The 17,801-nt window shown below is 51.3% G+C and overlaps 2 protein-coding genes across 5 annotated transcripts in view; one reads left to right on the forward strand and one right to left on the reverse strand.

The window, feature by feature from the left end:
• Tmem9 (transmembrane protein 9) overlaps positions 1-17,801 on the forward strand; it is a 678,246-nt gene that overhangs the window by 148,849 nt on the left and 511,596 nt on the right. The window lies entirely within an intron of this gene.
• Positions 1-17,801, reverse strand: part of Nav1 (neuron navigator 1) — a 254,817-nt gene that overhangs the window by 74,446 nt on the left and 162,570 nt on the right. Inside the window, exon 1 of one of the 4 annotated variants that reach the window (XM_052200641.1) lies at positions 2,226-2,415. The exons of the other annotated variants lie outside the window; for them this stretch is intronic. Coding sequence (XP_052056601.1) covers positions 2,226-2,278 — 53 coding nt within the window. The 5' untranslated portion in view covers positions 2,279-2,415. Of the gene's footprint in view, positions 1-2,225; positions 2,416-17,801 lie in introns of those variants that run through there. 4 annotated transcript variants of the gene reach the window in all.

Here is a 17,801-nt window from a genome sequence, read left to right on the forward strand (position 1 = left end):
AATGACAGAGGAGGAGGAAACAGTTCTCTCCAGGGGAGCCTATTGTTTGGGGTGTGCAGGACGCGGCAGACACAGCCTTCCAGGGCAAAGGCAGTAATCTGGGCATCTGCTTTAGGGCAAGGGAGCATGAGGCTGAGGGCAGATCAAAAGCTGGTCATGAAGTGAGGTCCCGGAGGGAGGGCCAATTAAGTCGTTCTCCTGGTGTTGTCCTCTGTGGTGCTATCTCCTGAGCTTGAGGGGGAGCTGGAGTATGCGTATGGGGGGGGGACGACATCTCTTTGATGCCCCCCCCCCACTGACTTCAGCTAAATACCATTTCCAGGAAGTTTCTAGCTGTCTTCAGAGCAAAGGAATGGATGGGTTAAGCTCCCCCTCTGTGGACTAGAGCCAGGCTAGTTAAGCTTTATAACTAAAGTGTAGCAATTCCAAGACCGACCTACACTTTACAACATCCTCTCTCTCCCGGCTTGTGGATGGCAATCCACATTCAGCCTGCAAATCTCAGGCTGGGATGGAGGGGAAACCACAGCCCCGTCCCTGGGGAGGTGTTTTGGCAGACAGGTCCCACCCCCACCCCCAACCCCCGGCACACCTGCCCAGAAACTGAGCCAGGTACTCAACAGCTGTGGCCCCAGGATAGGGCACTCAGCTTAACAAAGGCCAGGTTCTGGGAGGACAGAGTGACTTTTCTGGAATGGCACAGGGCCAAAGAAGGGGACAGGAAAAACTATCAACTGAGAAGAAATCTTGTTCCTAAAGACGGCGGATGTGGAGGAAGACGCAGGGATGGGTGTTAGGAGTCACTCAGAGGAACTTCAGGCTGTCTGGGGATTAGAAGAAGCAAAGAACGCATCGCGGTGAGGTGGCAAAGCTCCGGTTTTTCCAGGGCGCGCCCCATGTGGAACCCAAGTAGAGTCCAGTTAGGTGGCCGTGCTGTTAGAGCTTGTGACCCACCCTCCCTTCCACCTTTTCCAGGACTCGCTGAACTGTACGTAACTTAGCTGAAGGTCTCGTCCAGGAAGACCCTAAAAGGATCTAGTCCCCATTCATGAACAGCCTCGCCAGTGGAGTCACAATCTCACCAGTCACTACATTCTGCAGGCTTTGCAAGGTTGCAGCCTGTGTACTATGTGGTTAGGAACAAAAAAAAAAAAAAGTTTTGGGACCTGTGTCCACAGTTCTGCAGAAAGAAACAGGCCTCCCTTCCCAAGCACTGGCCAGTTCTTTGCTCTTCCCCTCTGTGTAGAGCAGAGCTACGATTTGGGGGCTTCCTCCAAGGAAATACCAGGAAGCAAGAGTACACCTCTAGGTGGCAAGTCTGGGCTCCCCCAAGGGAGCGTAGGGAAGCAGGTGCGGTAGGTGTGGCCACTGCACCTAGCACATGGTTGTCTCAGTCAACCCCTCGACACCCCACCCCCACCCCGAGTCACACAAGTTTAAGGGAAACCAGTGTAGATCTGGGGATGATAGCATAAGATAAGCTCTCAGGAAACCCAGAAAGTCCCAGCACAGGCCGCAGTAACGGGACACTTCTCTCAGTTTCGTGCACTCTCCAAGTTAGCTCCGGGGGCTTAGGGTGGTGGAGCTGCGGTCACACTCACTTCCCCGCTTCACCTTCTTCACCTTACAGCAGAGGGCTGTACCTCACAGTGCGCCTCCTTAAATCACAAGACTCTCATTTCTTACCCGTCCCCGGAGCACAGTCCTACTCCAAGGGATCCAGGCAGCCGTAGGGTCAAACATTCAACGCCCCTCCCTTCCCCCCAAGTCTTATCTTTAGATCACCCACGACCTTCTTCCTAGATTTAATGCCCAGAGTTAGGGATAACCTTGGCTGAGTGGGCCAGAGCTATGGGTCCCTCTCCAGACACCCGCCCTGGTCCCTGAGGACCCTGACCGGGCTCAGCAACCTCCAAAGCTGCAAATCGCAGACCTCTGAGTTCAATCAACTAGTGCTATTGTCTGATCATCCAGGTCTCCCTGACTCTCCCTCCAGGATCCTCTTTCCATACCTCTTCAGACCCCCCAGCACCAAACAGCAGCAAGCCAAACGGGGCGGGGGGGGGAGGGAGTCGGAGGCTCTGGGGTGCTGGCACTCGCCGTTCTGGCTGAGCCCGGCCAAGATCCTCCTTCTTGCGGACCCCACACCTCTGCCCCGAGGCTGCAGATGTGGAGGAGCTGGGAGCCGTGCTAGTGGGGATGCCCTAAACCGACTCTAGGCTTACCTGCGGGGGAAATTCGCTGTTCTTCCCGACCTGGGCAGGGGCAGATGAAGCATCTTCCCTAGCTCAGTCAGCCATTCAGTAGATGAGCACCAAATGCACACGAAACAGCCTTCACCTGGCACGCGGCGGGCACCCCAAATCGTAAGAGCCGGCGACCACGCGGAGGGGCGGACGCCGCACCGGTCCTCAGCCCTCTGCTCCCTTTTTTCTGCACAGCCGGCCTAGTACTTACGGCTCCAGCTGTACTTAAAGTGACAGAGCCCAATTTCTCTGTCGCTGACTTCTGTCCCGAGCCACAGCGAAGCAGGCTGCCAGCGGGCTCTTTAACGCCCAGAGCAGGTAGACAAAGAGCTACCGCAGCCTTTAGGATTTCAGTGGCCTCGGCGGCCTCGGAGGCCGGAAGGTATGGAGGTAGTGGGGGGGTTGGGGGCTTCGACCTCCACCTGAGCTGCTCCTGAGTTAACCCCTTGAATGCCAGCAGCAGTCTGGTGGGCGGCTTGCCTCGCGCTGCTTGGGGTCGAAGGGGGGCGTGAGCAGCTGAGCATTTCCAAGTCTCCCAGGCAGGGAGCTGAGGTGGTGCACCCGTGGGTAAGGTTGAAGAGGCCTGAGCAGAGCCTCCCCACAGGGTGGTCCTTCCTAGCCCACTCCTCAGCACTTACTAGGCTTTTACAAATTACTCAGAATGGGCGTACTAAATCCATACACTCATCCTTGAAACAAGATGAAGGTCAGAGGGGCTCCATATTGCTTGAGGTTGGCTCTGGACCGTTATACTAGGGGTGGGAGAAGATTATGTGACCTCTTTCAGATACTCTTTAAGGGGTGGAGAGAAAACACATTTCTGATATTCTGCGGACTACAGCAGAAGCAGGAGGTGTGCTGGCTGTGGATGGAGCTGTGCGGGCAGGTTGGGGGCAGTGTGCAGTTCCCAGTTCCCAAGCTAGGGTCTGTGCCTTCACCCAGGAGGCATTTTCAGAGGGCGACTAAATAGAAAAGGATTCCAAGACACCCCGTCTTTAACCAAGGGCATGAAAAACAGTGGGGTGGGTAGCAGGGCTCAAACCTTGGGACACCTCTGCCTGCAGGACCCAGTAGTGACACCTTACTTTAAGTCAGAGAAGAAGGAGTACTACATAGAGCAGCTGGTCTCAACCTGTGGGTGTCAACCCCTCTGGGGGTCCAACAAGCCTTTCAGAAGGGTTGCCCCCAGACCATCAGAAAGCACGGATGTTTACACTGCAACGCATAACAGTAGCAAACGTATATTTTATGAAAGGGCAAGGAAAATAATTTTATGGCTGGAGGTCACCACAACATAAGGAACTGTAAGGGTCCCAGCCTTAGGAAGATTGAGACCGGCTGTGCTAGAGTTGCGTCCCCTGCTCCCTCCAGTCCTCAAGCCTTAAAGGAAGAGGCTCACTCTATGGTTGTGTCTCCAACCAGAGGTGAACCAAGCAAGCTGGGAAGATTGCATTTGAGAAGTTGGATGGACAGAATCTGCAGTTCTTCCTTTAAAAGTCTCATGAACCACTTGATGAACCAACAAGACGGCTCAAGTGGTATGGCCAAACTGAGACCTAGTTCAATTCCCTGGATGGCCAAAGCGGAATAAGAGAGCAGACTCCTGACAATTGTGCTCTGGCATCCACACACAGGCCATGGTGTGCACACACCCACACAAAACGCATGTGCATGTGTGAGTACACACATATACGTACACACACACACACACACACTAAATCAGTAAAATTTTTATTAACTTAAAAAACTTCCTGCCCGTCGGCAGTGGTGGCACACACCTTTAATCCTAGCACTTGGGAGGCAGAGGCAGGAGGATTTCTGAGTTCGAGGCCAGCCTGGTCTACAGAGTGAGTTTCAGGACAGCCAGGGTTACACAGAGAAACCCTGTCTCGGAAAAAAAAAACCAAAAAACAACAAAAACAGCAGCAACAACAACAACAACAACAACAAAAACCTTCCTGGGTTCTGAACTAAGATGGCTGTGAATCACAAAGAAGTGTCATCTGGAGTCTGGACAGCACCATGGAACTGAGCCTTCTCTGTCCTCTTAGACCTCACAGTATCTCCTTTAGCTCTCACAAATGGTAGGGAGCAGCAGAGAAATTTCTGAGGGCTTGCCTCCTCTTAACCTTGGCTAAAGTCTGATGGCCTTTGAGTTTTCCCCTTAAAGCCTGCCTTTCCCAGACCTGTGACTGCCCAGGGGCACTGACCTGGGGCTGCAGCTCCAAAGGATGAATCCTAGTCCTAGGGACCTTTGTCCCTGAATAGGCTGGGCTGGGGGAGGGGGCTTATATCAAAGGTACACCGGTGTTGAGTTCTACAAAGACACTTAGAGATCTGAGGAGAGAGAAGGGCTGCATTGATCCTAGCACCTCTCTTTCGGACTACTCCCTAGCATGGTGACATAAGGAGATTTTATTACATAGTCCAAGGAGTCTGGGTGGGTGAGACTTGGGAAAGATGCACTTGCCAGCTCTGTAGGGAGTAAGTGCAAGGCAAATGGTCTCTGATGCATTCTTCCATCTCAGTGTAGAAATAGTGTTGCTGGACCTATCCCCGTCAGGGTTCCCTATCCGTGTACTGTCCTGGTTCCCTATCCGTGTACTGTCCTGGTTCCCTTTCCGTGTACTGTGCTGGGCTCCCTATCCGTGTACTGTCCTGGTTCCCTATCCGTGTACTGTGCTGGGCTCCCTATCCGTGTACTGTCCTGGCTCCCTATCCGTGTCCTGTGCTGGGTTCCCTATCCGTGTCCTGTGCTGGGCTCCCTATCCGTGTACTGTCCTGGCTCCCTATCCGTGTACTGTGCTGGGCTCCCTATCCGTGTACTGTGCTGGGCTCCCTATCCGTGTACTGTGCTGGGCCCCCTATCCGTGTACTGTCCTGGCTCCCTGTCCGTGTCCTGTGCTGGGCTCCCTATCCGTGTACTGTGCTGGGCTCCCTATCCGTGTACTGTCCCGGCTCCCTATCCGTGTGCTGTGCTGGGCTCCCTATCCGTGTACTGTCCAGGCCCCCTATCCATGTACTGTGCTGGGCTCCCTATCCTCACCGCAACCACAGAGAGAGAATCCTGGAGTTCTGTCCCCATGGCTGTGTTGGAGCTGGCCTGGGTCATCTGGGGAACAACTTACAGCACCATGAGGGATTCTCTTTAGCCCCAGCCAGCATGAATCCTGAATAAAATGGCTGTGTCAGCCAGAAGAATGTCACCCACAGGGGATGTTATTCTCCAAATCTAGCTGCAGGCTTTCCATAAGGCTTTTTTTTTTTCCTTTGTGGCTTTCTGGTCAGAGCTGGAGGGAGGATCTGAGGAAGGCTGTGTGTGTGTGTGTGTGTGTGTGTGTGTGCGCGCGCGCGTGCGCGCACGCGCGCGCGCGTGCGTGTGTGTTGTATTCGCTCGTGTACAGCCACCCAGAGACCACAGGGCCATATTCTCCCTTATGCGTGCAGTTTGTCTACCCAAGGTCTGACTCCAGCTACAGGGACAAGGGGGCCAGGCCACAATGTGAACAAGTCTTGGCCAGCAGCTTAGCCACAAGGGAAGGCTCTCTCTCGGCTTCCTGGTCCTTGTTAAGAGGATGCCAGGCTGGAGGATCTCCTCCCAAAATGGATTTCTGAGCTGCCAGAATTCAGGAGACTCCCTTCCTGGGTCCCTCTTTCCTCCCTCAAGGGGACCTAGTGGAGTACCTAGTTTTTTGTGTAGGCTTGAGTGGACTTTTACAGGGCAAGAAGCAGGGCCCAAGAGGCTTTGCTACTTAAATAAACAGCATGCAAATTAGCACTTGCTATTTTCAGCCCACAGGTCAGGGCACTTTGGTAATTGGACTGCAGCTTAAAGAGGAATGCTGTCTGGGGCTTTTGTCAAGTCCAGAAAATCAGCCTTCCCTGTCAATGGGCCTACTTAGGTGCTTGAAGAGGCCCTGACCTTGCCCATCATGGAGGTGCGGCAGAATGGGGGTGATACGGTAGCCCTGGCTACAGAGGAGAGGCACGTAGGGGTGACTCTGAGTGCTTCTTTCTGAGAGAAGGAAGACACCTGCTGAAAGGGAGCTGGGTACCAGGCACTTTTCCAGAAAAAGCTGCCAGCCAACAAGGGTGAGAGGAAAAAGGCCCGTGTGTGTCAGATAGACGCCCTCTGTGCTCCTCTGGCACTTCTCCTCAGAGATCCCTCAGGAGCTATGACCTCATTTATCTCCCATGCCAGCACCATCAGACTGAGGTTTGGAAAGACTGAAAACCGAACGTCCAAAGCAGAGCACAGGTCCCCGTGTGCACGAGTCCTTTAGCAGATTACTAAGGATGGTTTCTGCTCCCTGTCCCCACCTCCCAATCTTGAAGGGCCTCCAACACGAATCTGGATCCTCTTGGACAACGCTTCCTTTTCAGCAAAGATACCTAATAGAAGTTTTGAGCAGCTCCAGGTGCATCCCGGACAAAAACTTCCAAGATTAGTATGGTTGGTTAGAATGGGGCAAGCAAAAAAAGACACTGGCCAGGTAGTTTGAGGTCACTTGGCTAAGAATTTCTGGGGCCCAGTGACACCTCTCTGGGGCCTGACCTCATACCTGCTTTCTTGGTGAGCAGACTGAGTCCCTGCATAGACATTTCTGCTTTGTCCCTTGACCCGCGCCTGGTTCCTTCTTTCTCACCAACTCTGAGGCCATGGAACTTCTCAAATGGAAACACCTGCTCCTCCACAGGTCAGTCAGAGGCCCGCCCTCCAGGCCTGAGGGTGGCTGGACACAGAGACTACCCCAGACACTTGAGCGAAGCCAGTGACAGCTTTCTCCCCTGCCCCACCACCACCCTACCTCACCTCTGGTCCCCTTTCATTTGTTTGAGACAGAGTCTCACTGCGCATGTAGCTCTGACTGGCCCAGAATTTCTGAGTCTCCTGTCTCAGCTTCCTAAGTATGTACAGCCTCTGGGAGCATCTTAGAAATGACAGTCATAAAGTGGAGTGATTTAAAAAAAAGAGAAAGACTTAAACAAACAAAAAAAGTGGCTGGACAGGGAAAGGAGAGAGAAAGGATTTGGGAGAGGGACTCGGCAAGGACACCCTTTCCCCCACACTGTTAGGAAATTTTCTGGCTACATCCTTAATTCTGCTTCAAAGACCTACCCCAGATCCAGATTGCCCAGTGACTTGCAAATCTTGGATGAATTCATTTGGTTTTGTTTGACCTTGAGAGAAATGTCTAGAAAAGTGATTTCCAGCTTCTTTTTTCAAAGGGCCTTGTGATCTAAGGCCGGGTAGCTGGTGTTATACTTTCTTCAGAGCATTCCTGGTCAGGAGGATTAAGAGTGGCCTAAGGTAATCTGTCATGGGTGTGGCCATGATGATGTCACTCCTAGGTGGGGAATCACCAGCGAATTGCTTGACCTATTGGCAATGTCTGAGGTCTGTCATAGCTCTTGGAATGAGCTTTTCTTCTCTCTCAATGTCCTACCCTGCCTCCAGGCCCTTCTGGGATGAGGTGCCAGGGCGACCAGATTCAACTCAAAGATCAGAGCTGGAAAGACTTTGAAAGGTCACCATGGCCCTCCTACAGATGTGGCCCATAACAAGTAAGTGATGTGCATGGCATTCCCATGCACAACACAAGTCTCTTGGTTCCTAGACTAGGGTTTCTGCAGACGGTGGTATCGGCTCTTGCCAGAGGCCTCCATAGGGCCAGCATGGGACTCATATTGAAAGGTATGGAAGGTCAGGCTGTGGAGTGGTTTGAATGGGGGCATTGAGAGTCAGCAGATGCACACGGAGAGTTCCAAAGCCAGTCTCCAGTCCCAGCTGAGATTTCTCTAGGCTGGCAAATGAGCCAGCTGAAGGAAGAGGCCCTGCTCCAGCTGTGTTACTGCTCAGCAAATATTTATATAACCTTTGCCAAGCCCCGCCTCTCCCACCATCCCCGCAGTTGGGAACAGGCGAGGGGTGAGCCTCAACAGATCTTTCATGGTAAGTTAGCATCTTCGCAGGCCATCCTGAGGAGACACAGAGGATGCTGGGAGGGAGGAGGAAGGATGGTGGGAGAGGGGGCTGCTGCAGGAAGTGCCCGATGAGCTGGGGGTGGGGGATGGGAGGCGTGTAGGACGCTTTCACCCAGTCAATTCCAGTGTGCATGAGCATTCTTGTGCACTGGACAAGTGCCATCTCATTTAATACGAAACTGTCTTGTGCCTCTGCTTTTACGCCAGGTGTGACTATCTGCGCATGCCTGCATTATTGCAGAGGCCTCCTGTCATACTTCCTGGCTCCCCTCGTGTCCCTGTGGTCCTCTGTGCATCATCCCTTCCCTGAAGTCCTCCAGTGGCTTTCCCTCATCATGGCCCTCAGCCCCTAGCTAACTCCTGACCTCATTTCTGACCGCTCTGTCCTCTGTTTACTTAGCTTCAGCCGCACTGACCTCCTTCTGGGTCCCTGACCATATATTCACTCTTGCCTTGGGGCCTTTGCACACGATTTTCTGTTTGCTGGAGCAAAGAAAGCTTTTCCTGGTCACCCTACCTTCTTCAACAGGACTGCACCCACTGCCCACCGCTCAACCTTTCTCTTCTTTATAATGCAGCATTATTTAAGGTTATATTTTAATTTTTATGTATTTGCTTGCCGTTTCATTCTCTATGAGCCAAAGAACAATACCCATGTTTTCTTCTCCTGTATCTGCAGTGTCTCCCGTGCAGTAGCTCTGCTATCAAGTATACACCGAACGGATAAACAAATATCATGAAGTCAGCATTGGCACCATCTTTGCAGAGTGAAGCAAAAACAGGAGAGGTATCATTCCAGGTCAGTAGGAAATAGCAAACTGAAAACTAAATTATAGTCAACCAGGCTCTAGAATAGACTCATAGACTCTCACTTTGCTTCCCCAAAGGGCGCTGGTGAAAGTGTGCTGGTAAGACTGACTAGCCTCCCAGAGGGCAGTGGGGTCTTTCTGTGGAAAGCACACATGGAAGTGCTTTGCCCGGGCTGACTCCAAGAAAGCAGGGGACATCTGGGGAAAGTTCACTTTCAGCATGGGCTGGAACCACTGGCTATCCCCACGGCTCTTCTTCCAAAGCTCTTTATGGGTTGGAAAGGGAAATGACAGCCAGCTAAATCCTATCCCTCACCTAATAACGTTCAGAGGAACATCAGCGGCCCTGGGAACCCCTGTTGCTAGCAGGCCTATGGCCACATATGTGGTACTATGTATGTAGTCTCAGTCCTGAACTGCCCCTTGCCATCACACTCACAGTGTCTGAGAATGGAGTGGGGGCGGGGAATCAGGGGGAGCGTGGAGGTAGCCTGAGGCAGGGAGGGCGGAGCAGTGAGAAGAGGGGCTGAAAGAGCAGGAAGAGCCAGTATGGGTGGGGGTGGGGGCGAGGTCTCCCTCTCCAGGCTGGTGGTGCCACACAGGAAGGAGAGTTCAGAGCAGAGCCCTTGAATACAAACCCAACAAGGGAGAAGTGAGGGCTGGCGCATTCCACTTGTTCTTCCTGTCTTGGATCAAGTGTGAGATCCTTCCCTTCCTCCTGGAAGTCCCCCTTCCTCTCTGACACTGCTTCTGTGGTTGCTCTGTGAAGACTTGTGCATAGGCGGCTGTGCATCCTCAGACGGCCTTGCACACACAGTGCTCCTACATCCAGCCACCTCTCACACGTGCTCGGATGTGCCCTCCCACACTGTCCATCTCTCCCTCCCATGCCTGGGTATGCGCGAGCGTCGGCTGTCTGTGGCATATGCTCGCACGGCACCCTCTCCCACCTGCTCTCTCCGTGAGCCTGCCACCCATATTCAGTGAGTGTCTATCCATTTCTGACATAGCCACGCGCTTTGGATCTCTCTTTTCTGCTTTGCTTTTCAAATCCGGACTTCTATGCATCTGTTGGTGCCCGCGCCTCTGCCGCTGGGAACGTGAAGCAAGAATAACTGTCTTCAGCCTCTTTGGTGCACCCTCCCCATGAGAGGTTGGTGGGTAAACCTCCTGCTTGGTCTGCTGGCCTTTCTTCAGCTGCAGTGAATGGTCCTTTGCTGCCTGGCCAGAGACATCTGATAGCCCAGAGGCCTGAGCTGGCCTCTCAGGAATATCCTGGGACAGCTAAGTCTTTGAGTGGGAGTCAAACAAGGCCGTACATTCAGAGGCTTGGGCTGCTCTTTTGCCTGGCCCAGAGCTCCCAGCTGTGGCCACTTTGTGGCTCCCCAAAGTGAGGAAGATGGAGAGGTTGCTTAGGGGCCTGCCAGAAGGGTCTCTAACGATTCTCTGGGCATTCAGCGGCATGGCCTGAGAGTCCACGCTGCTGACAGGAGAAGCCATGGTCTCTGTCTTGGGAAAGCTGTGCTCCAGAGGAAGGCCTGTGATCCCTCCTCTGACATGCTCCCAGGTTTTAGGGAAACAATATACACGTCGCAAGGCAGTGGGAGACTGGAATGAGTGTCAGGGGTCTGGACCTTCCTTAGTCTCTGCCACTCTGAAGCTGGGACACCCCCACCATCCAGTTAAACCGAGTTCCAATTTCTTAGCTTGTAAATCAAGGTAAAGACTATCGAATCCATATTGTTGTTAAGATTAAGTGAGCTAATTCCATGTTAGTGTTTCATAAACTGTTCCTTTACAATTGTCAAGGAACCATAAAAGCACAAATGGCTGTAGTACAAAGTATGCACACGAGGTTTGGAACAACTCAGAGTCAGATAGCAATCCCACGGTAATGAGGGAAAATTAAGGACGGCTCCCTGAGGAGAGGGGGTTTTGAAAAGATGACTTCGGCAACCAAGCATTGCCACCTCAGCAGGAAAATTCTATTTCAAAGATGGCTTGTACAGCTTTGGGGTTCTAGAAAGTCACAAGAGAAGGGGGCATCTACTGAGCATCTATTGTCTACCACGTAAGTTAAATATATGGAATACTTATTGCATACCAAATACCTTATATACACTGTGTTCTGTCGCCTTCCAACAACAATCCCAGTCCCATAGAACAAACAGCTTTCCTGAAGCCTCAGAGATGGGATCTGACCCAGCCTATCGAACTTTTAAACGTGTGCTCTTTTGGCAATATCAGCTTGCAGGAAACTTTCAGGCACATAGAAGCCCAGCTGGCTTACCACCAAACATATGGGTTGTAGAGCAAAGGAGGAGGCTGACAGTTAAAGAGAAGAGACAAATGGACCAGGAGACAGGTGGGCGGGGCTGGTAGAGCAAAGCCATACCCATCTCAACAGCTTTCTTCCATGCCTAGCCTCCCTGATTGTCAGCCAAATTGTACGTCATCACACCCAGTGAAAACTCAAGCAGCTCAATTGTAGGTTACTAGGACACCCAGAGGAGGGGCCCCTCCCCAGTCAGCATCTGTTGCCATGGAAACACAAGCATGCATCCAGCAGCCCCTCCTGAATACCTGGTTTACTTCAGGTTTTAAGAAACGCTGGATAAGGCACACATCAACTCTGCAGACAGAGAATGATCCACTATTGTGTTTTGAGAATTTAGTGGAATTTTGAGAGCTGAGGGCTTTCTGAAATTTGCCCCTTCCGTTTTGATTCTACCCACTCCCTCCCTCCCTCTCTCCCTCCCTTCCTTCTTCCTTTCCTTCCGTGGTGTCTGTGTCTCACCACTCTCCTCTCCCCACTGATCTCTTACATGCGCCTGACACAGTTGCAAGGCACCTGTGTCTGGGACCCAGACAGAACAGGTTCAAAGTGCTGCAGCTGGCGTCTCCAGGAGCTGCTACATTCAATAATGAATGGGGGCGGAAAGAGAACGAGCCACACTTCTTTGACCCATGTAGGGTCACTAACCTCTTAGAAATCTCTAAGCCTCAGGTGCCCACGGCAACAACCTGTGCGTGCCCTGCTCATCCGCGTGCAATCCGTGACCCAGATTTGCTCATTCCACAAGTGCTCTCCTATATGGCCTAATGTGACACCTAAGGCATGGGGCATGTGCTGATGGGGCAAATCTTCAGTGTGACAGTGCTAAAATGTACAACTTTCTTTTAAAAAGATTTATTTATTATTCTATGTAACTACTTCAGACACCCGAGAAGAGGGTGTCAGATCTCATTACGGATGGTTGTGAGCCACCACGTGATTGCTGGGATTTGAACTCAGGACCTCCGGAAGAGCAGTCAGTGCTCTTAACTGCTGAGCCATCTCTCCACGGTTAGTTCCGATAGGGGTGTGTTCCTGATAAAGCAGAAGTTAAGCCCTCTCTCTCACTTATGTTCTCTTTGACCCTATACTTCCCCCACAGAAGCTCCTCAGCAGACTGGCCCTTCAGTTTTAGACTCCCATCTCCCAGAAATATAAGAAATAAATCTCTGTTCTTCATAAATGACCTCTTTGTGGTATTGTGTTAAAGTAGCACACAGGGAACTAAGATACCAGCCCAAACCACCCTTTGCATGTAAGCAGTGTTTGAGTGAGCTATATCACGATGGGGTAAAGGCGAGAGTCACTGTGAACCTGAGCATGATAAACTTAGTTCTTAGACTGTGATTTGTAAATTTATTTTACTTTTAATTGTGTGTGCACATGTGTGTATGCTTATGTACAAGAGGTGCAAGGGCCCTCTGAAACCAGAAGAAGATGTCAGACTCCCACCCCCACCCCTGGAGCTGGACTTAAAACTAGGTGTGAGCTACCTGGATGTGGGCGCTAGGAATTGAGCTCAGATCCTCAGAAGAGTGGCAGGCACCCAGCCCCTGAGCCATCTCTCCTTTCCTACAATTAACTTAGTTCTGTGCACAGCTACATACTGTACTCATGACGCTGTGCTCATGACCCAGATCCCAAGCCACATGTGGGTACCAAGGAGAACATCGCAGGCGTAAGTGAAAAGGATCAGGGTAAGTGCTTACTCCCAGTGAAGCTCAGAAACAATTTTCAGCATGAAGGCAAACACACACTTGGAAATACAGTGTTGCCATTATTTTAGGACATGGATGTGACATCTTAGGCCTGTCAATGCACTGATGCCTGTTACCACAGGACTGGTGTCGGCTACCATACACTGAATCCTTATGATATCTAAAGTAAACACAGCAATGAATTTCATTCTCACGTCTTAGGAGACAGAGGCACTGTGGTCTGCAGTCTTCAGATATGTTACCAAAAGAGGAGGCAGAGAATGCATCTGACCACACCCACCTGGGAAGAGGGCCCAGCAGTATGTGCTATCAACCACTCTGCTGCTCTGACAGCTGTGATGTTCAGTGTTGGTGAACCTGATCTCAAAAGGCTGTCTAACTAACTGCATGCCTGGGGGACCAAAGGGATGTCAAGACAGCTCTGAAAAGCAATGAGACCATTCTTCCAGGGAGAACTCAAGGCCTAATTCCAGTGTCTCAATTACCAAGTTTAAGTAACTTCACTTTGGCTTGGGTTTTGTGGGACACTCTGTTACCTCAGAACTTAAGAGATGGAGGAAGAAGGATGATGAGTTTATGGATACATGGCTTGTGTACTGGCTGGTTTTGTGTGTCAACTTGACACAGGTTAGAGTTATCACAGAGAAAGGAGTTTCAGTTGGGGAAGTGCCCCCATGTGATCCATCTGTGGGACATTTTCTCAATTAGTGATCAAGAGGGGAGGGCCCCTTGTGGGTGGTATCATCTCTGGGCTGGTATTCTTAGGTTCTATAAGAGAGCAGGCTGAGCAAGCCAGGGGAAGCAAGTCAGTAAGGATCATCTCTCCATGGCCTCTGCATCAGCTCCTGCTTCCTAACCTGCTTGAGTTCCAGTCCTGACTTCCTTTGGTGATGAACAGCAATGTGGAAGTGTAAGCTGAATAAACCCTTTCCTCCCCAACTTGCTTCTTGGTCATGATGTTTGTGCAGGAATAGAAACCCCAACTAAGACAGCTTGTTTGGTAAAGTTTCTACTGCATGAGTGTGAGGACCTGGGTTTGGACCCCCAGGATCCATGTGAAAGCCAGCCATGGCAGTGTGCACCTGGAACACCAGCACCAGGTCTCAATGTCCCCAGTCTAGCTCAATCAGTGAGCTCCAGTGTCGATGAGAGACCTCGTGCATACACACGCTGTCACAAACACACACATTCACTGTAGACATACAAAGAGTTCTAAGGCAGACTGGGCTACACAGTGGGGCATAATGTCAAAATGCGGGGGCGGGGGGGAACTCTAGGGAGTTGGGTTGAAAGTTAAGAGCACTTGATGCTTTTACAAAGAATCTAGTTTCGATTCCCAGCATCCACATGGTGATTCACAGCTGTGGTGATCTGAATGAGAATGACCCCTTTAGGCTCATATATCTGAAGGCTTACTTCCCAGTGGGTGGAACTGGTTGGAAAGGATTAGGAGGTGTGGCCTGGTTGAAGGAGGTGTGTCACTGGGGTGAGCTCTGAGGCTTCAAAGGTCCATGCCATTCCCAGTTAGCTCTCTTGGCTATGTGCTTGTGGATCAAGAAGTGAGCTCTCAGCTACGTTCCCGTGCCATGCCTGCCTTCCTGCTGCCTGTGCCCCCCTGCCCGCCCGCCCGCCTGCTGCCTGTCTGCCTGCCACCTGTCTGCTGCCTGCCTGCTACCTGTCTGCTGCCTGCCTGCTACCTGTCTGCTGCCTGCCTGCCTGCTGCCTGCCTGCCACCTGTCTGCTGCCTGCCTGCCTGCCTGCCTGCCTGCCACCTGTCTGCTGCCTGCCTGCTACCTGTCTGCTGCCTGCCTGCCTGCTGCCTGCCTGCTACCTGTCTGCTGCCTGCCTGCCTGCTGCCTGCCTGCTACCTGTCTGCTGCCTGCCTGCCTGCCTGCCTGCCGCCTGTCTGCTGCCTGCCTGCCCGCTTGTCCGCTGCCATGCCCCTTCTCATGATGGTCATGGACTTTAACCACCTGGCACCATGAGCCCCAAATTAATTGCCTTCTTTTGTAAGTTGTCATGGGCACAGCATTTGATCACAGCAACAGAAAGGTAATCAATACAGCAGCCATTTGTACCTCGAGTTCTAGAGATCCGACAGCCCTCTGGCCTCTGTGGGCATCAGGCATGCTCAGGGTATATTACATATATCATGAATACATATATCCATGCAGGCAAATATTCTTAAGGTAAAATAAGTAAGTCTTTAAAATTTTTCAAAAAATAAAAGGAAGGAAGGGGAAAGAAGGGAGGAGGGAGGGAAAAAAGGAACTTTATTTTGATACTCTAACAACCTCTAAGACAGAAGCCATTGGCTAAGTGAATAGAACATTAAAACAAAATTGAAATAAATACTTCAAGATAACATCCCTGTATACTTTTTATTATAGTACTCTTACATATTCTTTTCTACTTGAGTTCCACCAGACAAAAATAATTTGCCCCTCTCTCTTTGGTTTTTCAAGACAAGGTTTCCTTGTGTAGCCCTGCCTATTCCTAGAGCTTGCTTTATACACTAGAGTAGCCTCAAACTCAAAAGATCTGCTGCTTCTGACTCCCAAACGATCAGATTAAAGGTGTGCACCACCAGCCTCGCTAAAAATCTTTTTTGTGTTGCTGTTTATTTTGAGTCAGAGTCTTGCTATGTAGCCCTGGATCACCTGGAACTTACTATATGGACCAGGTTGGCCTCAAACTCACAGAGATCCACCTACCTATGCCTCCTGGGTACTGGGATAAAAGGTGTGCACCATTTTGCCTGGCCTTTTTTTTTTTTTTTTTTGGATTTGATTTTTTTTTTTTTTTTTTTTTTTGAGACAGGATTTCTCTATATAGCCCTGGCTGTCCTGGAGCTCACTCTGTAGACCAGGCTGGCCTCGAACTCAGAAATCCACCTGCCTCTGCCTCCCAGAGTGCTGGGATTACAGGCGTGCGCCACCACTGCCCGGCTTGCCTGGCTTTAATTTCATTTCTATAAATGAACAAACTAAGACTCAGAGAGGTTAAGTGACTTGCTTAGTATCATACAGCAAACTAGAGATGCTTGGTTCTGAACTCCAGATCCTAGATTAGCCCACTGGCGTATAGATCTGCAGACCAGCACTGCAATTGTTTGGTGCTGTTCCAAAGAAGCAACAACCACTATCTACTTCAGCCGTACATTCTTTCATTTTTTTGTAGACCCAGGAAGTATCCACCCTACTGTTTATTTATTTATCCATCCATCCATCCATCCATCCATTCATTTTTTTTAGTACTAAACTATTCTGGATCCAATGTGAAATGTTCCCTGCAGGCTCCTGTGTTTGATCCCCAGCACCATTTGGAAGGTTGTAGAACCTTTAGGAGGTGGGCCTTGGGGTTTTACAGCTTGGCCCACTTCCTGTCTGTTCTCTGCTTCCTGACAATGGATGTGGTTTGATCAGTCACCTCGTGGTCCTGTCACCCTGCCTCCCTGCCGTGACAGACTATACCTCTTCAAACTGTGAGCCAAGGTAAAGGCCTCCTCCTTTAGGAGGCCTCTCCTTAAATATCTGACCACAGTGATGAGAAGCACGTGGGGATAGAACTCAGGGCCTCACAAGCGCTCAGTCACTGAGCTCCATCCCTAGCCCTTGCCTCCCTCTTAGCTCCTGCACTTGAGCACTGACTCCTCCCCATGTGTCCCCCTCCCCCTCCCCCACCCTGCATGTTCTTTGGCCAGTGACAGAGCTGGCTCTGCTGCCCACCAGAGCGATGCCTAGAGACTAGCTTGGAGATAGAAGGTAAAGACATAGCAAGATCGAGGGCAGCTCTTCCGGGTCTAACCGCACTCAGCAGGCTCTGTGCAAACTCAGTGCCCATGCGGAGTTCTGGTCTCTGGCAGCATTGGATGGGCATCTTGGGGACCTGAGCAGGCAGTCAAGTGTGGGCTATTGAGCAGTGGATGGGGCTCTTAGGCAGCAGAGGTGGGACGCTGCGCTCTGAGACTAGAGGTGTCTCTTTAAGACTTGAGCTCGGGGCCTCTGGATAAAGAGCCAGTCTGGGAGAAGGCAGGGGCCCACAGTTTATTTTATTTGACATTTTTCAACGCCAGGACACTTTAGCGCCAAAGAGGAAACGAATCCCATCTGTTGCTGAGCCCCCAAGAACAGTTCAAGAGGACAGGCTAGGGAGAGAAAGGGGGGGAAAGGGGAGGAAAAGAAAGCTGGAACATCTAGCCACACACAGAGCACGGACACCACCTGGAAGAGACAGGGTGTGGCAGACAGTCCCCACAATCCCTCAGTGTTTACCCACAGCTCCCTCAGACGGAGCCTGCTGATGCTGCCCACTGCTCTGTGGCCCTTGGCATAGCTTGCTATGGCAGTCCAGCCAGCCATGCAGATGACACACCTCTGGGATATAAACAGCACCCCCTGGAGTTGTGGGGGTTGGCAGGCCTTTGGATGCTTTGGCCTGCTACCTCCCATCAGTTACTACCACAGAGTTCACACACAGCCCACCCAGACCAGCCCTAACACAGACAGACTTGGAGACACAGAACCACACGGCGGTGGGGGGGGGATCAAGATGGGGGTGGGTGAGGTGAGGAGACTCTGACTTCCTGTCTCTCTGAAATGCTCAGCCCTAGCACCTGAGTCTGCCTCTGGCCTCAACTCCCTCACTCCAGTCTTTGGATGCTAGGGATGGGGAGGACAGATGGCCGGGAGACTTAACTTCTTACTTA

This window comes from Apodemus sylvaticus, chromosome 12 (assembly GCF_947179515.1).
Source record: "Apodemus sylvaticus chromosome 12, mApoSyl1.1, whole genome shotgun sequence".
NCBI classification, from domain to species: domain Eukaryota; kingdom Metazoa; phylum Chordata; class Mammalia; order Rodentia; family Muridae; genus Apodemus; species Apodemus sylvaticus.